Here is a 21,683-nt window from a genome sequence, read left to right as displayed (position 1 = left end):
TTGATGAATGCCAGTCTCCCTTGCAAACTGAAAGTGCTTGCCAGTTGTCCCTAATTAGCATAAGTAAACGCCCACAAATGCCCTTAAAAGGGCATGAGACTGAAGAGCCATGTGCAGACACAGACAGAAGTCACAAAGATATCTTAAGGAGAAGTTAAGAAAATGCCAAAAAATATATACAAAGACAGAGCACCAGAATTAAAACGCAAAAAGAACTTTAGTAGTTGTGAAGTGGAGGTATTGCAGCAGAAGTGAACTGCAAACGAGTGGTGATATTTAGTCACGTTAATACTGGATATAAAATCATACACAAAAAAAGATGCATGGGATGCAATCACTCACTCTGTGAATGCTGTATCTGGAGAAAGGCGCAGTACAGATGGAGTTAAAAAGAAGTGGTTTGATTTCAAATATGACACCAAAATTTAAAAAAAAAAAAGTAAAACATTGCAGAGCACTGGAGGGGGGAAGCAGGCAAAGAATTGCCTGAGCTAGACCATCATATCAGGGCCTTCATCGGAGAGACAGCTCTATCAGGTGTGCCATCAGCTGAACGTCTGGACAGAGACCTAGGCCCCGAGTCAGCACCTCCCTATTAAGAATTATTTTTGTATTTTAAATCATTTAATACAAAACAACTGTAACTCAGAAGAAAACACAAAAAACACATATTTTTGCTCAAACATGTCAGCCCTTAAATGTACGTGAATGCTCTTTAGTGTGTGTAGATTCTGTTCTTACCTAAGAACAAATCCAAAAAAAAAGAAAACATTAGTGAATGTCAGAATCTTTGTAAAAAAAAATGCATAAGTGGGTTTTAAGAAAACATTTCTTCATAAGAGTGGTTGATGAATGATGCCCACTGATAGTTCAACGATAGTAGACAAGCAGATAAAAAATAGGTTTGTGAAGTCATGGTGACCTTGACCTTTGACCAACAAATTATAATTAGTTCATTCTGGTGGGACACAGGAGGAGCCGGGAGAAGTTGATGTTTGTGACAAATTCAAAGAATTTCCCTCAGACTGTTTTTGAAATATCCTGTTCAGGAGAATGAGTGTGAAGCAAGGTCACAGTGACCTTGACCTTTAAGCATCCACTTTTAATCAGTTAATCATTGAGTCCATATGGACATTTGTGCCGAATTTGATGGCATTCCCTCAAGGGTGTTTTTGAGTTCACGTCCGTGAGAAATAGAGGGTTGCAAGTTTCAGTGACCTTGACCTTTGAACAGCAAATTCAAATCAGTTCATTCTTAAGTCCAAATGGAGGCTTGTGCCAAATTCGATGACATTCCCTTAGTGTGCTAGCGATATCGCATTCACTACTGATGCAAGGTCACAGTAACCTTGACGTTTAACCAACAAATTCTAATCCATTCATTGCTAAGCCCAAGTGGATGTCTTTAAAAAATGTCCTCAAAGTGTTCAAGATATTCGGATTCCGACAAATGGGCCAATGTACAAACCGACAAACGGAAGACACAGCAGGGCACAGAGGCCTTAAAAGACCATGTACGATGACACTGGAATCAGAGCACCGCAGTGGTGACAATGACATGACCAAATTGTTGAACTGCTGTGAAAACATATATTCCTAAATTTATTAAGAGAACAAATAAGCATGCAAGAGGTATTGTGTTTGAATGACAGCATCTATATCAATCACTTTAAATAACAAGGGCATATGACCACTGTCCGAAATGTACTTTTTGACTGATCGGCCAAAGTGGCTAGTAGATGAAAAAATCTACCGGCCAAGCATATTATTTTATCAGCCAAAATAATAAATTCCCTTGCGTTTCACATAGTGTGTAGATTCATCCGTGGATGCGCTGGGACACATCATCAATGATGTATCCTGAGATCATGGGCTGTTTCGGGTCTCTCAACATCAGACACCCTCCCTCAGGCGACCCAGCCGGGGGTGATCAGTTACCCTGACTTGTGTCCCAGCAGCGTTGGCCCACTTCTCAGACCTTTTGATCCAGCTCCACCTAGAGGCTCTCTCTGCAGCCTCTGTGGTGGACCTGATGGCTCTCTTTTTTGCAGCTCCTGTGATGCAGCTCCTGTGATGCAGCTCCTGTGATGCCCACTCCCTCCCATGCAGGCATGGGAGGGAGTGGGCAGCAAAGCCTCGACATCCCACCTCTATTGGCTCGCAGCAGGCTTTCCGACCTCTCCTCCAGCATTCCTCTGTGAGTTTGTGATACTTGATCTGCTTGCGTTCATTGGCCCCCTCCATGGGTCCTCCCAGGGGAGTGTTAGCTCCAATAAGAGGACTTGCTTAGAGGAAACTGACGTTAGCACCACGTCTGGTCTCAAGAAGGTTGGTGTTATATGCTCTGGGAACTTGAGTTGCCTGCCCAAGTCAACTCGCAGTTCCCAGTCTGATGCCGATGAGAGTAGGTTGGCTGCTGATATTTGCTATGGTTGTGGCTTTTCTCCAGCTTTCACAAAAGGTATTGTCTTCTGGATGCGGATATGTTTGTTGTTGGCCACTGCAATGGAGATGGTCTCGGCCACTGTCTTTAGTACTTGGTCATGCCGCCAACGGTAGCGTCCTTCACTGAGGGCTGCTGGGCAGCTGCTCAGGATGTGCTCCAATGTGCCCCTTCCTGGACAGAGAGGAAGGAAGGAAGGTCACTCTTTCCCCAGACATGCAGGTTAGATGGACTGGGTAGCACATCGTTTACAGCTTGGATGATGAACTTTATCTGCTGTGGCTCTGCCTTCCAGATGTCATTCCAGGTCAGCTTTCTCTCCAGCGCTCCTTCCAACCTTGTTGAAGCCCCCTGCTGCCGCATGCTCACCATCCTGCTGGTCCTCAGATCCTCAACACATCCTCCGCGCCTCTTCCAGGACAAGATAGCATCTGTCCTTGCCTTGGGCCAGGTCGCACCGGCCACCAAGCCCACCAGTGCCTTGTGTCTAAGCCGGGACTTCGCTAGTTCCAGCCCCTCTTGAGCTTTAAACTTCCTGCCCGTCCTCACCACAATGCCTGCTCATGCCACCCTGGTGTCACTGGAGTCTCGGTATGCTAGTGCCTCTCTTGTGTGGGAAACCCCGAATCCCTCTTTCAGGTTGCTGAAGGGAAGCTGGAGTTTGTTGCTCCTGCTGTACAGAGCACCACTTGTGAGACTGCGTGAAAGACCCAGCCATCTTCGGAGGTAGGAGCTGATCTTTCTCTCCAGGGTCTCTACAGTGGACACAGTCACCTCATAGACCAGCAACGGCCAGAGTACGCGAGGCAGGATGCCATGTTGGTATAACCACGCCTTGAGCCTGCCAGGTAGGCCAGACTTGTCTACTGCAGACAACCAGGCTTCAAGCTTCTTGATGGTAGCTTGGACTGATGCTGTGTTTCTGATGCTGCAGTCTAAAACCTTCCCTAGGCTAGTGACTGGTATCTCAGTAATGGATGGTATTGGCACATCGTCCATAGAGAAGCGAAACTTTTCCACAACTTTCTCTCTCTCTTCAGGACCATGGACCTGGATTTTGTTGGTTTAAAACTCATCCTCGCCCAGCAGATGAGGTTTTCCAGGCCCTGAAGGATCCACCTGCATCCCGGCACTCATGTGGTGGTAACCGTCAGGTTGTCCATCGACCCATATGCATTGGCTAGGTCCAGCCAAAGCACTGTCAGATCTCCATTCCCCTCACGTGCCTCCCTGATTAGCTGGGTGACCACCCTGGTGTGTTCCAGGCACCCTGGGACTCCAGGAATGCCGCCTTTCTGTACTGCGTTCTGTAATTCTCCTAGCAAGAATGCTAAAGAAAACCTTTCCCTCCACTCTGAGGAGGGAGATGGATCATAACTCCTCCAGCCTGGTTGAGTTCTCTTCCTTAGGTAACCAGACCTCCGGAGACGGGCGGAGTCTGTGATGAGCGGAGTCTGGTCTGTGATGACTCGCAGCAACTTCCAGAGGATTCTCAGGAGGTTTGGGCAGCGCTTGTAAACCTTATAGGGTACCTGACTATGACCTGGAGCAGTGCTGGCTCTGGCTGCTGTTACCACCTTCTGGACTTCCTTCCAAGTGGGATCTGAGGTGTTAAACTCCACTAGAGGGGCAGGCATGTCCAGGAGAGCTCTCTGTAATCCAAGCTCTTGCTCTCTGTGTGGGTCACTGAGGGTGTTGTACAGGAAGTTGTCTACTTCCTCCTGGGTGCACTCAAGCCGTCTGCTTCTTTTCTGCCCTAACAGCTGCTTTGTGAACCAAATGGGTTGGCTAAGAAGGAACTTCACTTCCTGGCTCTCTCCATCCTCCGTCTCCTGTGCCATTCAGATCTACGCAGGGTCTTGAGAGACTCCTGGATGGTTTGTCGGACCTCAGCGAGAGGTGACTTCTCCTCCTCAGTTGCTACTTTGAACCTCTTTGCCAATATTCGCAGCTCTTTCTGCAGGTGGTGGATCTTATCTGCCGTATGGTTGTTGACCTGATGATTCTGGACTTCTCTGCTAGGCGTAGGAGTGCTGGGCTCTGTGGGTTGTCCCCGGGCCAGGCTCCTCCTGTGTCTCCCAGGTGTTGGTCCTGTGCGCTGTGCTGCAGTCTCCTTCACCAAGCATTTAATCTGGCCCTGATGGACTTTTAGGCCTCGGTCATTCTTGAAGACCTTACCACAGTTGCATGTGCTTGTACGGTCAATGCTCCGTTTTCAAAGGTCGTCATCGTTAGGTCCGTCCTGTTGGGGTGTCCGCCGCCGGTCGTCACCCAGTCTGTTCCTGAGAGTCACTTGATGAGCCAGTTGAAAGGTGTGTAGATACATCTGTGGATGCGCTGGGACACATCATCAGTGATGTATCCTATACATTTGTAAGAAATTATATATTTTGAATGCAAACTTAGAAGAGGAAGCAAAATGATTTAAATTTATGGAACTCATTACCACAGCCTCAGCATGTATTGTGAAAGGTAAGAATGGAGGAAGTGGATCTAATGTGCTGCTCATTGACAATGAGACAGGCAAAAAGAGTTTGCCGTCTTGGTTCAAACTACAGAGGCCTCCTTGTTATTATTTTATTTATGCAGGTGTGAGTGTGTGTGTGACACAGACAGCAGAGGAGCAGCATAACAGTACGCTCCTAAATGACACCACAACAGCATAGAGACTCCCACATGTCTGTTTTGGTACAAACATTCCTGCACCAGTGTGACAGACAGCCCTCCAAGATCTACTGTCCAAACAGAAAATCTCCTCTTATTTGGCGGGTGTTTATTTTAGACCCCGCACATGACGCATGCCAACAACTACTGTTTGCATGTCAGTGAAGGTATGAGATTAAGCAAACTATTGGCTATTTAGATCAGTACCTAATGATTGACAGTTGGCCTCAATTACTCACATTATCAAGGTTGGACCGCAATGTGACAGGAAGTTCATGTAGGCCCTGATGGGTGGAAAAGTAGAGTAAGAGGATTCCTTTTGAGACAAACAGAATAGAGATAAACATGACTTAAGCACTGCAGACTTCCTCGTCATGTATCACACCGATACCATGGAGTTATTTGTGTACATGTACACATAAGTTAAATGCTAAGGACATGTACATGTCCTGAGCAATTATCATATTTCATTTAAATTTAGAGACATTCTAGTGTACTGTGCAGGGTTTAGTGACATCTGGCAGATGCTGATTGCAACCAAGTGAAACGCATGCCAAGCCTGTAGGAGAATTACGACGGCCAACAGAAAAACACAAACAGCCCAATCTAAAGCCAGCATTTGGCAACATGACACTGTGGTAGAGGACCATATGTGGATATAAATGGCTCATTGTAAGGCAATGAAAACAACAATTCCTAGTTTTAGGTGATTGTAAACTTAAAAAAACATAGTTATGAATACTGTAGTCCATTTCTGCCAATATATCCCAATGAATTCTACACAGTGAACCTTAAAGATTTTGTAAATAATTTTGTAAATGGAATAAACAGAAAGATTTCATTTTGAAGAAATGCTTCACAAATGGTTTCTTACCTGCTTCTGCATTTTCACCATCATCATCATCATCCTCATCTTCCTCTGTGGGGGCTGGATCCTCCATGCCCACCTGATCCATCACAATACACTCTGCCACACCTGTCTAAGATCAACAAAGGCAGATTACTGCAAGTTGGAATGGAGTGTTCTCCCTATTGTCTGTCACACTTATTTGTACTCATGAAACAGTTGTATGATTAGCTAAATTACATAAAATCATGGGAAGAACTCCAGCTGTCAGTGGCACATATTGCAAATTGTAAGTTACTGAAATAGACCTTTTCCACAGCAGACATTTTAACATGTCATAGCAGGAGAAATACAACTACACTGAGCTAGTTCCATTTCCCTAAAGACATCTACCCAAAGATTGAGTTGAGCACACATTAGTATAAAACTATATCCCTTCATATGGACATCTATTCTATCCAAAAGAAAGGCAGGATGGCAGGTTTAGGAACTGGTATTTTATTTTCTGTTTTCATCATCATCATCCTTTAAATGTTCGTTCATTTCACACCTCTGTAAATGAGAACAATCTGTGTTTTTAATTGTCATAAGTGCTCCTGAATGTATTCGAATGGCTTCTACTTTTTGGGGTTTTAAAGGCTGCTCTCAGAGTTAGCAGTGGAGATGAAAAAATAAATTGTAGGCATATGATTTGTCCAGTTGTTTACCTTTAGAGATTCTAGCTGCACCACCTGACATTTCTGAAGAAGTTCCACAAACAAGTAGATGAGCAAGGCCTGCATAACAGAGGATAGAAAACAGAGTTTTATTTCTTAAAATGGGTGAAGCAAGTTTATGCCATGTCATTCTTCATATAACCTTTGCTAAATCATGATCAGTTTGCTCTGGCAGATGTGTTAGTGTCCCCATCCTTTTAAAAATGTGGCATGTTTAATCTGAAAACATTGTGTTGTTGTTGTTGTTGTGCTTTGGTTTCCAGGCTGAACGACATGTTTCCTTAAAACTGTGTGAAACAATATGCAGCGGGCTCATACATTTTCTCTCATTTGATGGCTGTGTCAGTGGTGTTAACCAATCAGCAGCAATGTGTATATAAAGTAGCCTCTGATGGGTCTTTTATTACTGTACATAAACGTTTTGTTTGTGTTACACACTTGCTTTGGCAATGTAAACATACTGTATGTTTCCGGTGGCAATATGGTCCCTCTGAATTAAACTGAATTAAAGCCCGACATGTTAAAAGACAGTGTGGCTCTAAAACTGTGGTCCTACATCGCACAGTGAGAGTGTTTCAAGGATGTCACGGTTATCACGGTCGTGAGGTAAAATTCAGACACTGTTAGAAATTACAGATGAGGGGCACGCAATAGCTCATTTGGTAGAGCGCCTCATATACAAAGGCTTTGTCCTTGCCACAGGGGCAGTGGGTTCGATTCCACCCTTCGTCCTTTGCTACATGTCATCCCCTCTCTCTTTCCCTCTTTCACGCTATAGCTGTCCTGTCTTATAAAGTCCAAAAAAGCCCAAAATATATTCTTTTTTTAGAAAAAAGAAAGAAAGAAAGAAAGAAAGAAAGAAAGAAAGAAAGAAAGAAAGAAAGAAATTGGGGATGAGAATCTTACTGCGTGACTGCTGAGAGCTGCAGTCTCAAACACACAGGCTTCATATACAGTACATAGAGAAATGGCAGCATATATAAAAACAATCAATCCACATTTTTTAATACAAAACACAAGAAATATCAATATAAATCAGATTATGTTATAATTCTTGGCCATTCACTTATTCTGTTAAGAAATTAAAATCCTCATTTAAACCTGATTGGTGCAATGGTCCTTCAAAGCTCTGACGTAACTTTCTCTGACTGCCTAATCTCCAATTAACCCCCAGCCCCCCAAGAGGACAGAACATGTTGTAGGAACCTGACATCACAACAGAAACTGAATGTGAATCTCCATTAATCTGACTGCAATAGGAACATTTCAGTCGCTCCACCTTATCAAGCTTTTGTGTTGACCATTAACATAGTGTTGTTTTGTCGATGTGAAGTTTATCTCCTGGCATTTAAGCAGATAAATGACATTTTCTGTACTGCAGGTGATGGCTCCCTTTATAGAAAATCTTTACCCTTATCCTTACAGCGAGACCATTCCCTTGTTTAAGTGTGGCATGGAGATGCTGCTTTGGTTTGGGCAATAAATTGGCTCAAACCAACATTTTTATACAAAGAGTCAGAGTCAGGGTTATTTCCTCGCAGTATTAGCTTGGGATGTAGAAGTATAGCAGGGCTTTTCTTTGCTATCCTTTTTAAAAAGGTCAGATCATGATCTTGACAGGGCCACCTGAGCCTCCTCCAGACACTGAACACTGAGAGGTCCCCGTCTAGGAAATGATGTTTCATCTTGAAAGTTTCTCAGTGTGGGCTTTATTAGTAAAGGAGTTTGCCTAAATCTATAAAATTGGCTTTGCTGTGTGGCATATTTGTAGGGCTGACTGGGCAGATGATCGATATGCTGTTGTCTGACCAAATTCTAATAGGTCGACAATCACTGGTGTTGTTTTGATAGGGCTGTGTATCCACCACAGCGTCCAGCATTTCCTAGCTGAAAATGGCAGCTATTGTTGTACAGCAGTTATTCGGTCTTTGTTGTGTTTGTAATAAGCAGGAAGGTAGGGAGGCTGCGCACATCCAAAAATACTTTTACATGTGCTGGATGAAAAAAAATCAAACCAAGGCAAGAATCAGACAGGAGATCCACACACAAAAAAATAAAACTTTTGTTTTGTAAATACTATATATATTTTTATGTATATACATTTCTTAGACAAAAGGCAGGTTTCCATGAAGCCTCAAATTTTGCATTTTGAAATTGTGGATATAAAATATGCCCAATGGAAACGTGACATTTAAAAAATAAAAAAATCCTAATAAGCTCAAAAAATGTTTTATGCTTGCATGAGGTGATATTTCAGGTGATTCAAAAAAGCCACATTGTGCAAAATGCAATGAAAATTCTTTTTTGGCTTTTATAGGTCACATGATGCTATGTGCTTTTCAGTAGGAACTGGCTCCCTCATGATGCAGCAGGAGCTACAAGAGGTGTTATTAAATCACATAACTCTTCAAAAGTTGAGTGCATCATTCGGAAGTTTTGAATCCACGATTCCTTGGTGAAATCGTGGACTATCAGCTCCCAGAAATCGCTCATACATGGCCACTCCCACATATAAGGGACTTGCCTTTCCATTATCACTCCATAACAAGCCTACGTCCCCTTGGATTGGAAATAATAATGGCTAGTGCGTTGGCTGCAACAGAAATAAACCTGCTAATATTTTGAACATCCAACACCATGCTTGTTGGAATGTTATCGAAAGAGGAGAAGTCATCACTGAATTGAAATGCAGTCATCTTGCAATTCCCCCCTAATGCCACCAAACTTGGGTACGATAATATACCACCCACTTCTCTGACGATGATACATGACCTCCTCTCGCGATAACATTCCAATAACTATGGCGATCAATGTCCAAAACACTGGCAGATTTATTTGTATTGCAGCCACTTAACAAAGTCAATCTAATATCGCTGTAATTTCTTTGTCTTGTATAATAGTTAAGAAGATCTCGGTCTCTTCCTCCGTCCACGCATATCAAGCCATGTTTTTCCGAATGACATGTGACTTTGGTGTACTCTTTCTTCTTCTTTGGGTTTAATGGAGGTTGGCATCCATAAAGTCACATAACTGCCACCTGACGTTGCACATCATATTTGCTATAAAAGGAAAAAGTGTTTCCATTGTAGTTTTGCGAAATATGCCTTTTTCTTATTGCCTGAAATACCACTTAATGCAAGCATAAAAACTCTTTTGCGATAAATGGGAGTTTTTTCAAAATTCATATGTTTCCATATGCGTATTTTGTATTTGCAATTTCAATTTGTGCAATTTGTCACACGACCGTGACAACAACCACCCCTGAACCTCTCTCACTGTGTGACTTTGGACCACAGTTTTAGAGCCACAACCGAAAATATTGCTACGTTTCTGTCACAATGTTCATCTTTAGTCTAGGACAGCTCAAAATTGCACGGTGTAATAGAGGTCATCTATTACTCACCTGGACAAAGAAGCCAACAAGAAAGGAGACGAGGAAAGGCACCAGTCCAGCGTGGGATATCGTAACTGGAAGACCTGGAAACAGAAATGATGTAGAACTGTCTGTGAATTTGGTTCCCACCTAAGTCTATTTGAAGGCAGGTGTCAGCGTATCTACCTGCCTGTCTGTCACTGTTCTCCCCCACAGCTCTTCTGTCTGCTCTTGCTCACACTCACCATTAAATTTTATGGATAGTGCTGATTTCAATATGAGATTTAAGTGATTGAACAAGTATTAACTTGGAAGGGTTGCACCTTTGTGGAACTACATGAAGACCCTGCTAAAAACAAAGTAGTTAAATGTAATGTCCCATGTAATTTCCACCTCTACAAAAATCTCTCTGGTGTTAACTACACTTCATAAAGCGCCGTTAAATTTGCTCTGCCAATGACAGCCAAGAGATGGACAGAGCCTTAATTACCTTCCAAATGAATTGAGATTATAAAAAAGGAAGTCTTGTCGGAAGAACAGCTCACCAAAGTTTTACCGTCATATTAGTTGAGTAAAACATGCCTATATACATAGCTGCATAATTGCAATTACTTTAATAACGCCAAAACAAACACGATTGTTAAGATTATGTGAGAAATATGAATTGTCCTCTACAGTACATTTGCAGGATGTAGTGTGTGGTTTTGCACATCTTAGACTGAATTAGAAAGTATGATGTTCCTGTTATTTTGTCCTGTCCAGTAGTCTCTTCATGAAAAGGGAGCCTACAATGTGCAATCTCTAAATTTGTTGAAATGTGTTCCTCATAACCCACCAATCTACTCCTATCAGGTGTAAAAAGACTACATTTTTTTCACATCTGTAACTCATCATCGACCATTTGTTTTCAATCTTATTTGTAATCAAGTGTGTTCCATTAATCAAACTTGTCATCAGGTATGTTTTCTTGAAATCATGATTGACCAGTTTTCTCTGACCCAATGAGAAGTTGTGTCACAAATGCTAACAGAAAGTGCATTCTCCCAAATCCACTATAGTTTAAAGAATGTGTGTGGTGTTGGTGTTTTTGGACTCTCAGTTAAAGGTGCAATATACAACATTCAGAGTCTGGGTCAGGCTGCATACTAATGGCTCTCACCTCTGATGCCACAAGCAAACTGAAACAAACTGAAGCAGGCTGAGCAAAAATGGCTGCGATTAGCAGTAATATCTACCACCATTTCTGCCAACAGTGCTAACAGTGGCATTATAGAGAACCCCAGTAATGCGTTCTAAAACCTGGAAATTAGTTAGCATTTAAGCACCTCCGGTTCCCTTATCTCTCTGCAGCTGTGGCTCAGAGGTAGAGCGGGTTGTTCTCTAATCAGGAGGTCAGCGGTTTGATCCCTGGCTCCTACAGACAACATGTTGAAGTATCCTTGGGCTAGATACTGTACCCCGAATCGCTCTCCATGCCATGTCATCGGAGTGTGAGTGCGTGTGAATGATTACTGAGCATTATAAGCAGGTAGCACCTTGTATGTAGCAATATAGTGTGAAAGCATTTTGAGCGGTCAATAAGACTAGAAAAGCGCTACACAAGTACAGTCTATTTACCATTCATTCCCTCTTCTGTGTTCAGTTTGTGTTTGGTCTGGGTAGATTATAAAACTGAATTGCCCCTCTGGTATAAATTAAGTTGTCTTAAATGGAATCACAGTCAATTGTTTTTTTCAATGTGTTTTTGGTTAGAAGCCTGAAATAAGCTCATTGGTTGACGCAAGCTGAAGAGATTTTCATGTTTTGTTCTGCGACATGAAATACATCAGTAAATACCCCGCTGTTAACTTTTTTTTTTGATTACCTTTTGGGGATTTTTCCTTTTATTGATAGGACAGCTGGAAAATAACAGGAAATGTGGGAGAGAAAGGGGTAATGACACGCAGCAAAGGGCCAAAGGTTAGAATCAAACCCGGGCCACTGCAAAGGCCTCGTCATATGGGGCGCACACTCTAGCAGGTGAGCTAGAGGCCGCCCCCCACTGTGAACTTTGAAGATTTTATGTGTCTTAAAAAAGATGGCTGCTAACAAGTGGCTAAATGAGACTACAGAGGGTCATCATATCGAGCTGCGCCGAACATGGCTTTATAAACTCATAACAGTGGTGACGCGACCATTGTGTGGTTCATTTAAAGCAACGTTAGCATTTTACTTCTGGCAAATGCATTTAGGCCTCAAAAATCCTAAAAGTGGTGTTCATTTGTGAAGATTATCTTGCTGAAAAAAACATGTAAGTATCATGAACATGTGTTTACCAGAGTTTATTTTCTGCAATGATCCAAAATCCAATGGAAAAATCTCACAGGCTTTTTAACGAGGGAACCAGGGCGATGCTAACTTCCTGTTCAAACAATAGAAAAATGCCATCCCTGGAGAACTGTATGTCAGTATTGCTCAGGCTCTATGAGATCCTTGTTTTCCCCTGAATTCAGAGTGATCTGATTTTATTTCTCTGAATTCTGTGTTTTGCCTTTGAAGCACATTTTGTCATCAGTAACTGTCTAATAATGTGGTGGATTATTACAATTTCAACAGTTTTCAACTTTGGCAGAGGATGGTTTGACCTTAGGGATGCAAGTGATGATGCAGAAACATCATACGCTGCTTCTGGACAGCCCCAAAAGCACAGGAGGACAGGATCTGAGGAGTTAGCTTGGCTAAAAGACTGCAGTGAAGCTAACAGTAGCCTTGGGCTGGGCGCTATATCAGTTTTAGCCATTAAAGCAAATTTGTGGTTTCGAACCATTTTTAAAATGAAAATCTAGATTTTCCATTTAACTTCCTTGCCCGCTCTTTTTGGGCTTCCATAGTTGATAGTGGGCTATGCCCTCCCCCATGCTTACGTCCTAGAGACACAAACACAACTACATGACTGCAAGCATGTTCCAAATGACAGTCTCATCAGTCATTTGGAGCTGGTTCGGTTTTGCTGCGTCAGATCTCGAACAAACCACAGTCCTCTGCAAAGATGGTTTTATGGCTGTAGCAACTAAAGGCAGCAGCCCAACCGATTTATTTCAACATCTCAAACAGAGGCGGCAGCCGAGTCGGAGGAATGTGTCTCACTCCAAGATGCACAAGACCGTGTCAGCCCACAAACACCTGATAAAAACCAGCTGACATTAGTGGAATCATTTTCCCGTTGTGTCCCGTATGACAGGAAAGTGCAAAGCTGTTACTGATGCAGTTGTACTGCATATCAGTAAAGATACAGTGTCCATACATTCAGTGGAAAAGCCTGCAGGTTTATCCACAAGCTGAAATCTATCCACCCCAGGTATGTGCTACCAAGCGGTTCTGCCTCATCTGTACAGCTGCACACATGAAAAGATCACAGAGAGCTGGAGGGAATGTGGTTTTATTCTACTACAGACCTGTGGTCTAACATTATTTGTTAACATGGAGTTAATGTTGATGGTTGTATTATTTCTGACTTGAAGCCCTTTACATTTTTCAGTTCAAAACTTGTTTTGAGTCATTGTGTCATTAGTAGGTTGTTTTAAAGAAATCTATTAAAATCATAAATTGAGTTTGGTGTGAAAAAATCAGAGATTTTATTTTTTGGCCACATCACCCAGCCCTACGTTAGCCGTTAAAAGCATAGTGGTTCACTGCTTTACTGATGTCCTGAATGTCATATATTGCACCTTTAATGTTTCAGATGTTTTGCATTTGCATTTTAAGAAGATAGAGTTACTCACCTAAGATTCCAGTTCCCAAGATTGTTGCAATGGTCAAGAAGTCTAGGAAGATAAACAGATTTAAGTCAGATTAATCACATTATTCAGGAAAACACAAAATTCTAACCAACTTGATATCACAAATACAGTCAACAGGTAGTCTTCAGAACAGGTAATACAAGAGAGATTAATGTCACCAATTAAGTATCTGACCCAGTGTCTGTACTTCTGTTCCTGAGTTATGGTGTTGAATAATGGCCAAAAAACTTTAAATGTCACAGTGAAGTTGACCTTTAACCTTTTGCAAATAAAATATCATCACTTCACCATTTTAGTCTATTTGACATTTGTTTAAAATTTTGTCATAATTAGCATGAGTTTTTAAGTTATGGCCAAAAACATGTTTTGTGAGGTTACAGTGACCTTGACCTTTGACCATCAAATAATAATGACTTCATTATTGAGTCAAAGTGAGCGTTTGTGTCAAATTTAACAAAATTTCCTTAAGTCATTCTTGAGATATCATTCAAGAGACAGATGCAAGGTAACAGTGACCTTGACCTTTGACCACCAAACTCTAATGAGATTATCGCTGAGTCCAAGTTTGTGCCAAATTTGAAGAAATTCCTCCAGGTGTTCTTGAGATTTTAGGTCATGACAACAGGACAGACAGACAGGCAACACAAAAACATAATGCTTTGCCATGGCTATCACCAGCATGGAGGCATTTAAGTAAATAAATAAATAAAATAAAAGGGATCTTATTCACTGATATGACTGAAAAAATGCAGACTGAAAAGTGGAAGGTTCTATGTTTCCTTTCAGGAGTGACAAGTCATTATTTGTGTGTCTGTTGTGCGCAGCCAATTTAATCTTTCCCTATTGCTTGTGCAATATGATTGAAAGTTTGTCCTTTGTCAAAAGTAAGACTGAATGATTTGATTAGCACTTCTTTTAAATATTTGTTTTTTCAGTCCTTAAGTTATTAGTCAAGTCAAAGTGGTGTTGCAAGTCTAATGTCAGACTCTCTACCTGAGTACACGAGTCCAAGTCATGAATTTCTTTGATAAATATCAGTAAAATAAATAAATATGTGTTGTCGCGAGTGTGACACAGAGGTGTGGAGTCACCTCTGCAGCAACTATTAAGGTCTGTTTCAAAATGACCACAGATTTTGATTGACACCTATAATTTCCAGGTCAGAGACAGTTTAGAAAAGCAGATCGAGGCAGGAGTGCAGTAACAAGTCTCCTGGTTGAAAAACCAAACCCTCATGACCCACAGCCAGCACAAACTCAAATAAGTTTAGTAGCAGCCATGATATCTCAGCTGAGCTTTCACTGTAGCCGGTCTCCCTGTACTGCTCCATCTGTTTTTTCAATTTACTCACAGTTGTAGAACAAAATGCTTTTCTCTAAACTGCACAGTGCACACATCATCTCCAAGATCATTCTTTCTCACTCAATTAACGTGTTCTTCCTCACTGATAATGCTCATGGATTCAAAGCCAACGTTACAGTAAATAACTCCAACCACCTACTCAACCTCGCACACCTCAAAACTATGCTCCTCCTGGGTCAGCCTCTAGCTCAGTGAGTAGAACCCCATGTAGGCTCAGTTCTAAGCAGTGGTCCAGGTTTGATTCCAGCTTGAAGCCCCTTGCTGCGTGTCATCCCCGTTCTCTCTCCCCCTTTCCTATCACTCTCTGACTGCACTATAATAAAAGCAAGAAAAGCCAAAAAAAATCTTTAAAAAAAAAAAAAATGCTCCTCCTCATAGGCTTCAGGGGTCTACGTATACTAACACATCAAAAGGCATGATAAAACAGGTTGTTACCATCTGCCACACACACTCTCAGTAGTCAAAATTATCACTAACTCAACTTGGATGATGTTATACAACCTGCTGGGGCTGCCCCTTAAAAGATTCGAATCATCAGTCAGAGACTCTCAGTCAATTGAAACTGCTTCAAGTCGAGAGAATAAGAATGTGTCCATGATCCGCTATCACTTAGAGGTCGTTGTATTGTACTATAGTGCACATTATATCTGTTGTAATTCTATGCCCATAAACGCGCCACACTCAAACTTTTTGGCTGGACCTGAGAGCGGCTGCGGACAGCGCAGCCCTCGCCAGTCACACAGGGATGCTGCAGTGGGAGGATGTGTTAATGATCAGAGAAAGCAGCTCCCCTCCACCGTGTGACTGTGTTTAACATTATAAGTTTATTGTTCTGTATTTTAACATATTTCGGGATTGCTAACTCTCACGCTCCTGGCGTGACACGCTTTCACCGTCAGTCTCGTGCTCTCATGACACCAAAGCAAACCTCACGCCAGAACAACGGGACAACAAAAGTGTTGAACAATCATGTAATACAGTGAAGGACTGACTGCAGAATACAGCTAATTATTTAACCGAGCGGCATTTCATCATCACAGATCAAACAGCTGATCGGCCGACAGCGCAGCACAGTTAGAGACAGACAGACAAACAGAGCGGAGCTTCTCCTCACAGCACCAAAGTTTCTGAATGAACCAACAGACAAATACTCAGAGGTGGAAAGTTTAGACTTCTGAGGACTATTTTGTGTTACTGTCAGGTTTAGTCAGACTTTGGATGGAAGTATTTAGAGCACATCACTCTGTGTCTTATCCAGCAGCTCGCACTGAACTCTCATTATTATTACCAGGGGCAGACGTAGTGATTTGGTGGCCTGAGGCCATAAGCACTTGCCTTATTTTCAACCTTTCTCTTAATCTAATATAAAATATCCCTCAAATATGTCTTCAGTGTACTCAGTGATAGTAAATAAGTCCCTGAAGGAAAAAGGCTGGGAACCACTGTACACGGTCCAGCCATATACTAAGTCTTAACCTAGTCTTGTTTTTTTTCTCAGCTGAAGCACACTATTTGCTAGTCTGTTAAAGCCTTCCCTATAGATACACAGATAAACCAACATAGCAGCTCGTCGAGTTTAAGCTTTCTTTCACCTCCCCCTGTATTTCACAAGTAGGAAGTCATGTTTGTTCCCCTCAAAAATTTAACATCAACAATATTTGAACTGACAAAAGATATCAAAACAGTGGAAAACAAAACTGTACACACAGATTAAAATCTGTTCAAAAAAGTACTTTGGTCTAAATGTTATGTTATTCTTTTTTTTTTGATGGCTATATTTGGCTGCAGTCTTGGCTGCACCCGGATCGTGTTGATGGCTGTGCTGATGCTGTGACCCTGCCTTTGGCCGTGCTCGTGCTGTGGCTTCACCTCCGGCTCGCCTTGATCATGATCTTGGTTGTGCTGTTGTTGTGGTCCTTTCTGAGGCTGCGCCTGTGTCATGGGCCTTGGTTACACAGATGCCGTGATCCTGCCTGACGCGACTTTCTACTGCCATTATTATGAGTCATGCCTCCACTATTAATATACACATGGGACTCTTATCAACACCTATGATATTTGTACATAACAACACATGCTATGAAAGAGTTACTGTTATTGCTGTACTACTCTCCCCCCTTCTCTTCCCCTCTCTCTTTCTCTTTTCTCTTTGTCATTATTGTAATTTAATTGTTATTTATGACATCTATTGTGCGTCTGTCCAAACAAGAGGACGTTGCTGAGTGCACACCCAACAGGGTTAATAAACTCAGTAGAGTCAGCAGCATTCATTGTTTCCCCTTTATAACAAAGACTATGGCAGGCCGCCATAGTCTAATTTGTCCTGCCTTAGTCTCAGTGGAGCTGAACTGTTAATTAAGAGCCGTATTAAAACACAGTTGAGTTATTTCTAGCGCAGTAGAGGCAGAAATGCGCAGCAGAGCGTCAGGAGCATTAAAAGTTTATTCTGCTGGGCCTAAAACTCTCTTTTATCTAAAAAATCTGCAAATACCTCCTCTCATTTATCAATGTGATCAGCTGTGAACGTATCAACAGATCAATTATCCACCTCACAAGTGACATTCAGCTGCAAAGGAGATAAAACTCCACCTGCTGCGCTGCATTCACACAAAGACGTCAAATATTACAGTAAATCTTTTTTTTTCTGATGGCTGACTTTGATGCACTGGCTGTCATGCTTACTCTAGATATTTCCAACATGTTCACTCCTACACACTGTAGGGCAGCTGTGACACCCTTTACTGTAATGACAAGAGACGCCATCAAGCAGCCCTGCTGTCACCACATGCTGATGGCTGTATTGATGAGGCAGGTCACTTTTCTGTCACATTCAAATCCATCACTTGCTCTCTCTGGACCTCCCATCATCACTAGAAATAAGCTGTCATTTTAGATGAGCCCAATCGTTTTTCATGATTCTCTTATCAGTTCTCTTCTAAGCTCCCCTACCACCCTCTGAAGATGACTGAGGGACATATGGCGCCAGTAATTAGACATCTCATCATAATCTTTTTCGTATTGTCTGTATTCTCACAGCTGCCGAGGCATGTGATGTAATGACTCAATAACTTGTGTTACAGACAGACAGATGGATGGAAACATGGACAAAGTGACCTTAATGGACATTTAATAGCATTTTGATTTTGACGCCCCAGCTCTTTGTTCATTGTCTTCACACATGCTACAGTGTGGCACTTCTACTCACAAGCCAAAGTTCAACTGCACAACAGCCTTCAGAACATTGCTTATATGTCAAAAAGTGCCTAAAAACCAACAACCTTTTAGCTTTTTTTCCTCTTTGTCTCACAACATAGAATGTCTTATTTTTGCTGCCACAGGAATGTAACGCTTCACTGATCTGGATCAATGTATCGATTCAATGATCAACAATGCAATTTGATCAATGCAAAGCCTACGCATCAATCCATATCATCATCTTTAGGATACACTTTATATTTTGAAATTCTGGGCCACTGTCAAACAGAGGCAGACAGATGCGGCCAAGGCAAGGTTTCAAAGGATTAAATGTTTTTGAAAGGCTCCAAAAAGCTGCATAAGAAAATTGATGTCAATCCAGGTTTCAAAAGGTTAAATGACCCTGCTGTTAATCCATGTTTCATGGCTGTTGGGGAGAAGTTTGCTTTAAGGACTGACAGATAGCCCTGATGTTTGAGGTAAAAGATCATGATGTGGGTTAAATTGAAAATATTTCTTCCAGGAAGGACTTTCTGGCAGTCCTGGGGAATATAAGGGACAAACATGATCAAGGAGAATAAGCAGAGTGGCATTTTCCCCATTGTCTGACATTTTACAGACAAAGTGATTAATGGATTAATCGTCAAAATATTCAACAGAGTTATCAACAATGCAAATACCCCGTAGCTGCAGCCCAAGGGCAAATTGCACAAAGCATGGAAAGAATTAATGGACACCCAGAGATACATCCAGCATCGATTACTGCTACCGAAAGGGCCCACATTAGATTCATTTCACACATAGTGATTTGGACATTAGCTCAACATTGTATGAGAACTTTGCATTTGACATTATCTTGAGATGTTGCTAAACCACAACACCATTCCTCCCAACCAGCCATCAGTCACAATCAAACACATTTAACAATACTTTATCTTACTGCTTGTTGGTATGAATGAGTCAAAATGCAAGTGCAGACCTTCACCACAGGTGGAAATGGTTTTTAAATAACTCAATTAGCTTTAATCCAGTACTACTACCATTGCCAAACTCAACATTTGGCCTCTGGCCGTGCGATGTACAAAATGACAGGGCAGGGCTTTTGCAGTGCTCCAGACCATGACTACTGAGTCACATTTTGCAATCATATAGCACAATTATGAATTACAAATACTGCATGAACTGGAGAGCTGTTAGTTTTTTTCCAGCTTGCAGTGGATGAATCCTCAAACGGCCCTTACAGTTCCACTATCTGCTAATGCTTACATCCAATTATTGACAGGAAGCTTCAAGTCCACGGCAAAAACATCAACACTTCCAGCCCCAAATGACCTACGTCCTTCAAAATAAAAGCACCATGGGTTCCCCTTTCATTTATTAATTTACTGTAAGTGCACTTTATTTAACGTGATACTATATTAAACATTTTTAACAGCATTTTCTTAAATGTTATTATAACAGTAGTTTATGTAACTGTATTTTATGGCAGTAGCTACTTGATTTGTAACTTTAATTGCAAATGAAGTTTGTTTTTTTCTTACAGTGTGCCAAAAAAATGGCACAGCAAAGGCTAATTTGTCATGAAAAAGTCATTTAAAAAATCATAGTACAGTAGGTAATGAGAAAAGTAATAAAGCTATGGTGTGTTAACTTTTCATGTGCTGCCCTGAATCATATGCTAGCTCCCACAATGCTTATCAGTCATCGGCATTTTAAGAATTCCTGATCTTTCATTTCAAAATGTTGTAAAATAGTCAGTATAGCTGTTAAGTTTCTAAAATGAACCCTGGAGGGCTGGGTGGCAGAAGGTGTTGATTGTTGATGGTCCCCCTACATGTTCAATTGGTGATTACAGTCCTGTTATATTATGAAATTAGAACATTTTAGACTTTTTCAAGCCATCAGGTCAGTAACATTACCCAACTAAACTTAGACAATTATACATAAGCTTGTTTGAGAACATTAAAGCAGTTTAAACATAAACTGGCTTCTTAGCAAACCTTCAGAGGTTAAACTGAAGCCTCACTGAAAAGTAAACTTTCACAAACAGTTGACATGAGACATAATGGCCAAAGTAATTTTAAATGTAGAAAAAAAAACAGTTAAAATTTTAGATAAATAAGAACCTCAAGGTTTATTAATGCCGAATTAAATGGAGAGCTAAACTAAAACTAGTCATGGAATTTCATGTTTTGTTAGGTGGGGAAACATTATGTATCCTTACTGCAGCATGAGCTACAATTATTTATTTATTTCACACTATTTCTCCATGTTTGTCCTCGCGAGCGTTGTATCCCGGTCCTCCCCCGCCCCCTCCGGTACACGTTAAATGGAGGTTCGGCTCCTCAAGAATGTGATAAGGACACATTTATTGTGTTGCAAGAAACGTAACGTCGGTGAATCTAGTGAGGCAGACACATTTTGCGGTGTTTAGTGAGCGGGCTCGTGCAGCCTGTCACGGTGTTTGGCCGTGAACGTCGTGTTGTGTGTCGGTACTCACAGCACTGCAGGTAAATAAAGCGCAACTTCCACTGTCTGTCCTGGTTTTTCCGCGTGATTTTGATGGACAGAGAGCTGAAACTGGTGTCGGGGACGGGACAGGGGCTTGTTGGGATTCTTATCTCCTCTGCATCGGTCGCCATCATTTTCATTACCCTATCGCTCCCCCCCTTCACCTCCTCTCTCTCTGTCCTCCTCTCCCGCCCCTCTGTAGCAACGCGTGAACGCGCACGGTCCTCCGGTTGCTGCACGCGCCCGATGATGCTCTCTGAGGATGAGCACCGGACAGCTTCAGCACGGTATCATCACAACTTGAGTTTAGCGCACAGAGCAGTCTTTCGGGTAACATGTAGCATCCACAGCTGCAAGTTCGGCAGAAAACTTCTCTGTCCAAAAGCCAGACACACGTCAGTTTGATAAAGCAAAATATGTATAGCTTTACCTAATTGTTGACAGACACAAGTACACGAATTTAGTCCTTTTTATTTAACCCTTTGAAACCGTCAAAACATATGGGTGGAAGGCAATGAGTAACAAAAGAAGTAACCCCAAAAGGAGCAAGAAATTAGTTACAAAAAAAAGAAAATTAGCTGAAAATTAGTTTTAAAAAGTAAAAAGGCAGAAAAACAAGTAAGGATAACAAAACTTGGAAAAGTGCTCAAAATTCTAATAGTTCTGTAACATCATCTTTAACATGACATTATGGTGATTATAAATACATTTTTCAAACACATTTTCACTAGTTTTTTTGAAAATAATCTAAAAAAACGAATAATCTATTTCTCTTTCAAAAACATAGCAAACA

The 21,683-nt window shown here is 41.6% G+C and overlaps 1 protein-coding gene across 1 annotated transcript in view; it reads right to left on the bottom strand.

Annotated features, from left to right (window-relative positions):
• LOC121962746 (uncharacterized) overlaps positions 1-21,098 on the bottom strand; it is a 132,054-nt gene extending 110,956 nt beyond the window's left edge. The window contains exons 1-5 of the mRNA XM_088077390.1: positions 20,880-21,098; positions 13,805-13,846; positions 10,074-10,147; positions 6,662-6,730; positions 5,982-6,087 (exon numbers count right to left, since the gene is read on the bottom strand). Of these exons, the coding sequence (XP_087933516.1) occupies positions 5,982-6,087; positions 6,662-6,730; positions 10,074-10,147; positions 13,805-13,846; positions 20,880-21,030 (442 nt within the window). The 5' untranslated portion in view covers positions 21,031-21,098. The remainder of the gene's footprint in view (positions 1-5,981; positions 6,088-6,661; positions 6,731-10,073; positions 10,148-13,804; positions 13,847-20,879) is intronic.
• Between the last annotated feature and the right edge of the window lie 585 nt (positions 21,099-21,683).

Source organism: Plectropomus leopardus, chromosome 5, assembly GCF_026936395.1.
Source record: "Plectropomus leopardus strain MGB_pleo_1.0 chromosome 5, ASM2693639v1, whole genome shotgun sequence".
NCBI classification, from domain to species: domain Eukaryota; kingdom Metazoa; phylum Chordata; class Actinopteri; order Perciformes; family Serranidae; genus Plectropomus; species Plectropomus leopardus.
This window is presented reverse-complemented; position numbering and strand designations above follow the sequence as displayed.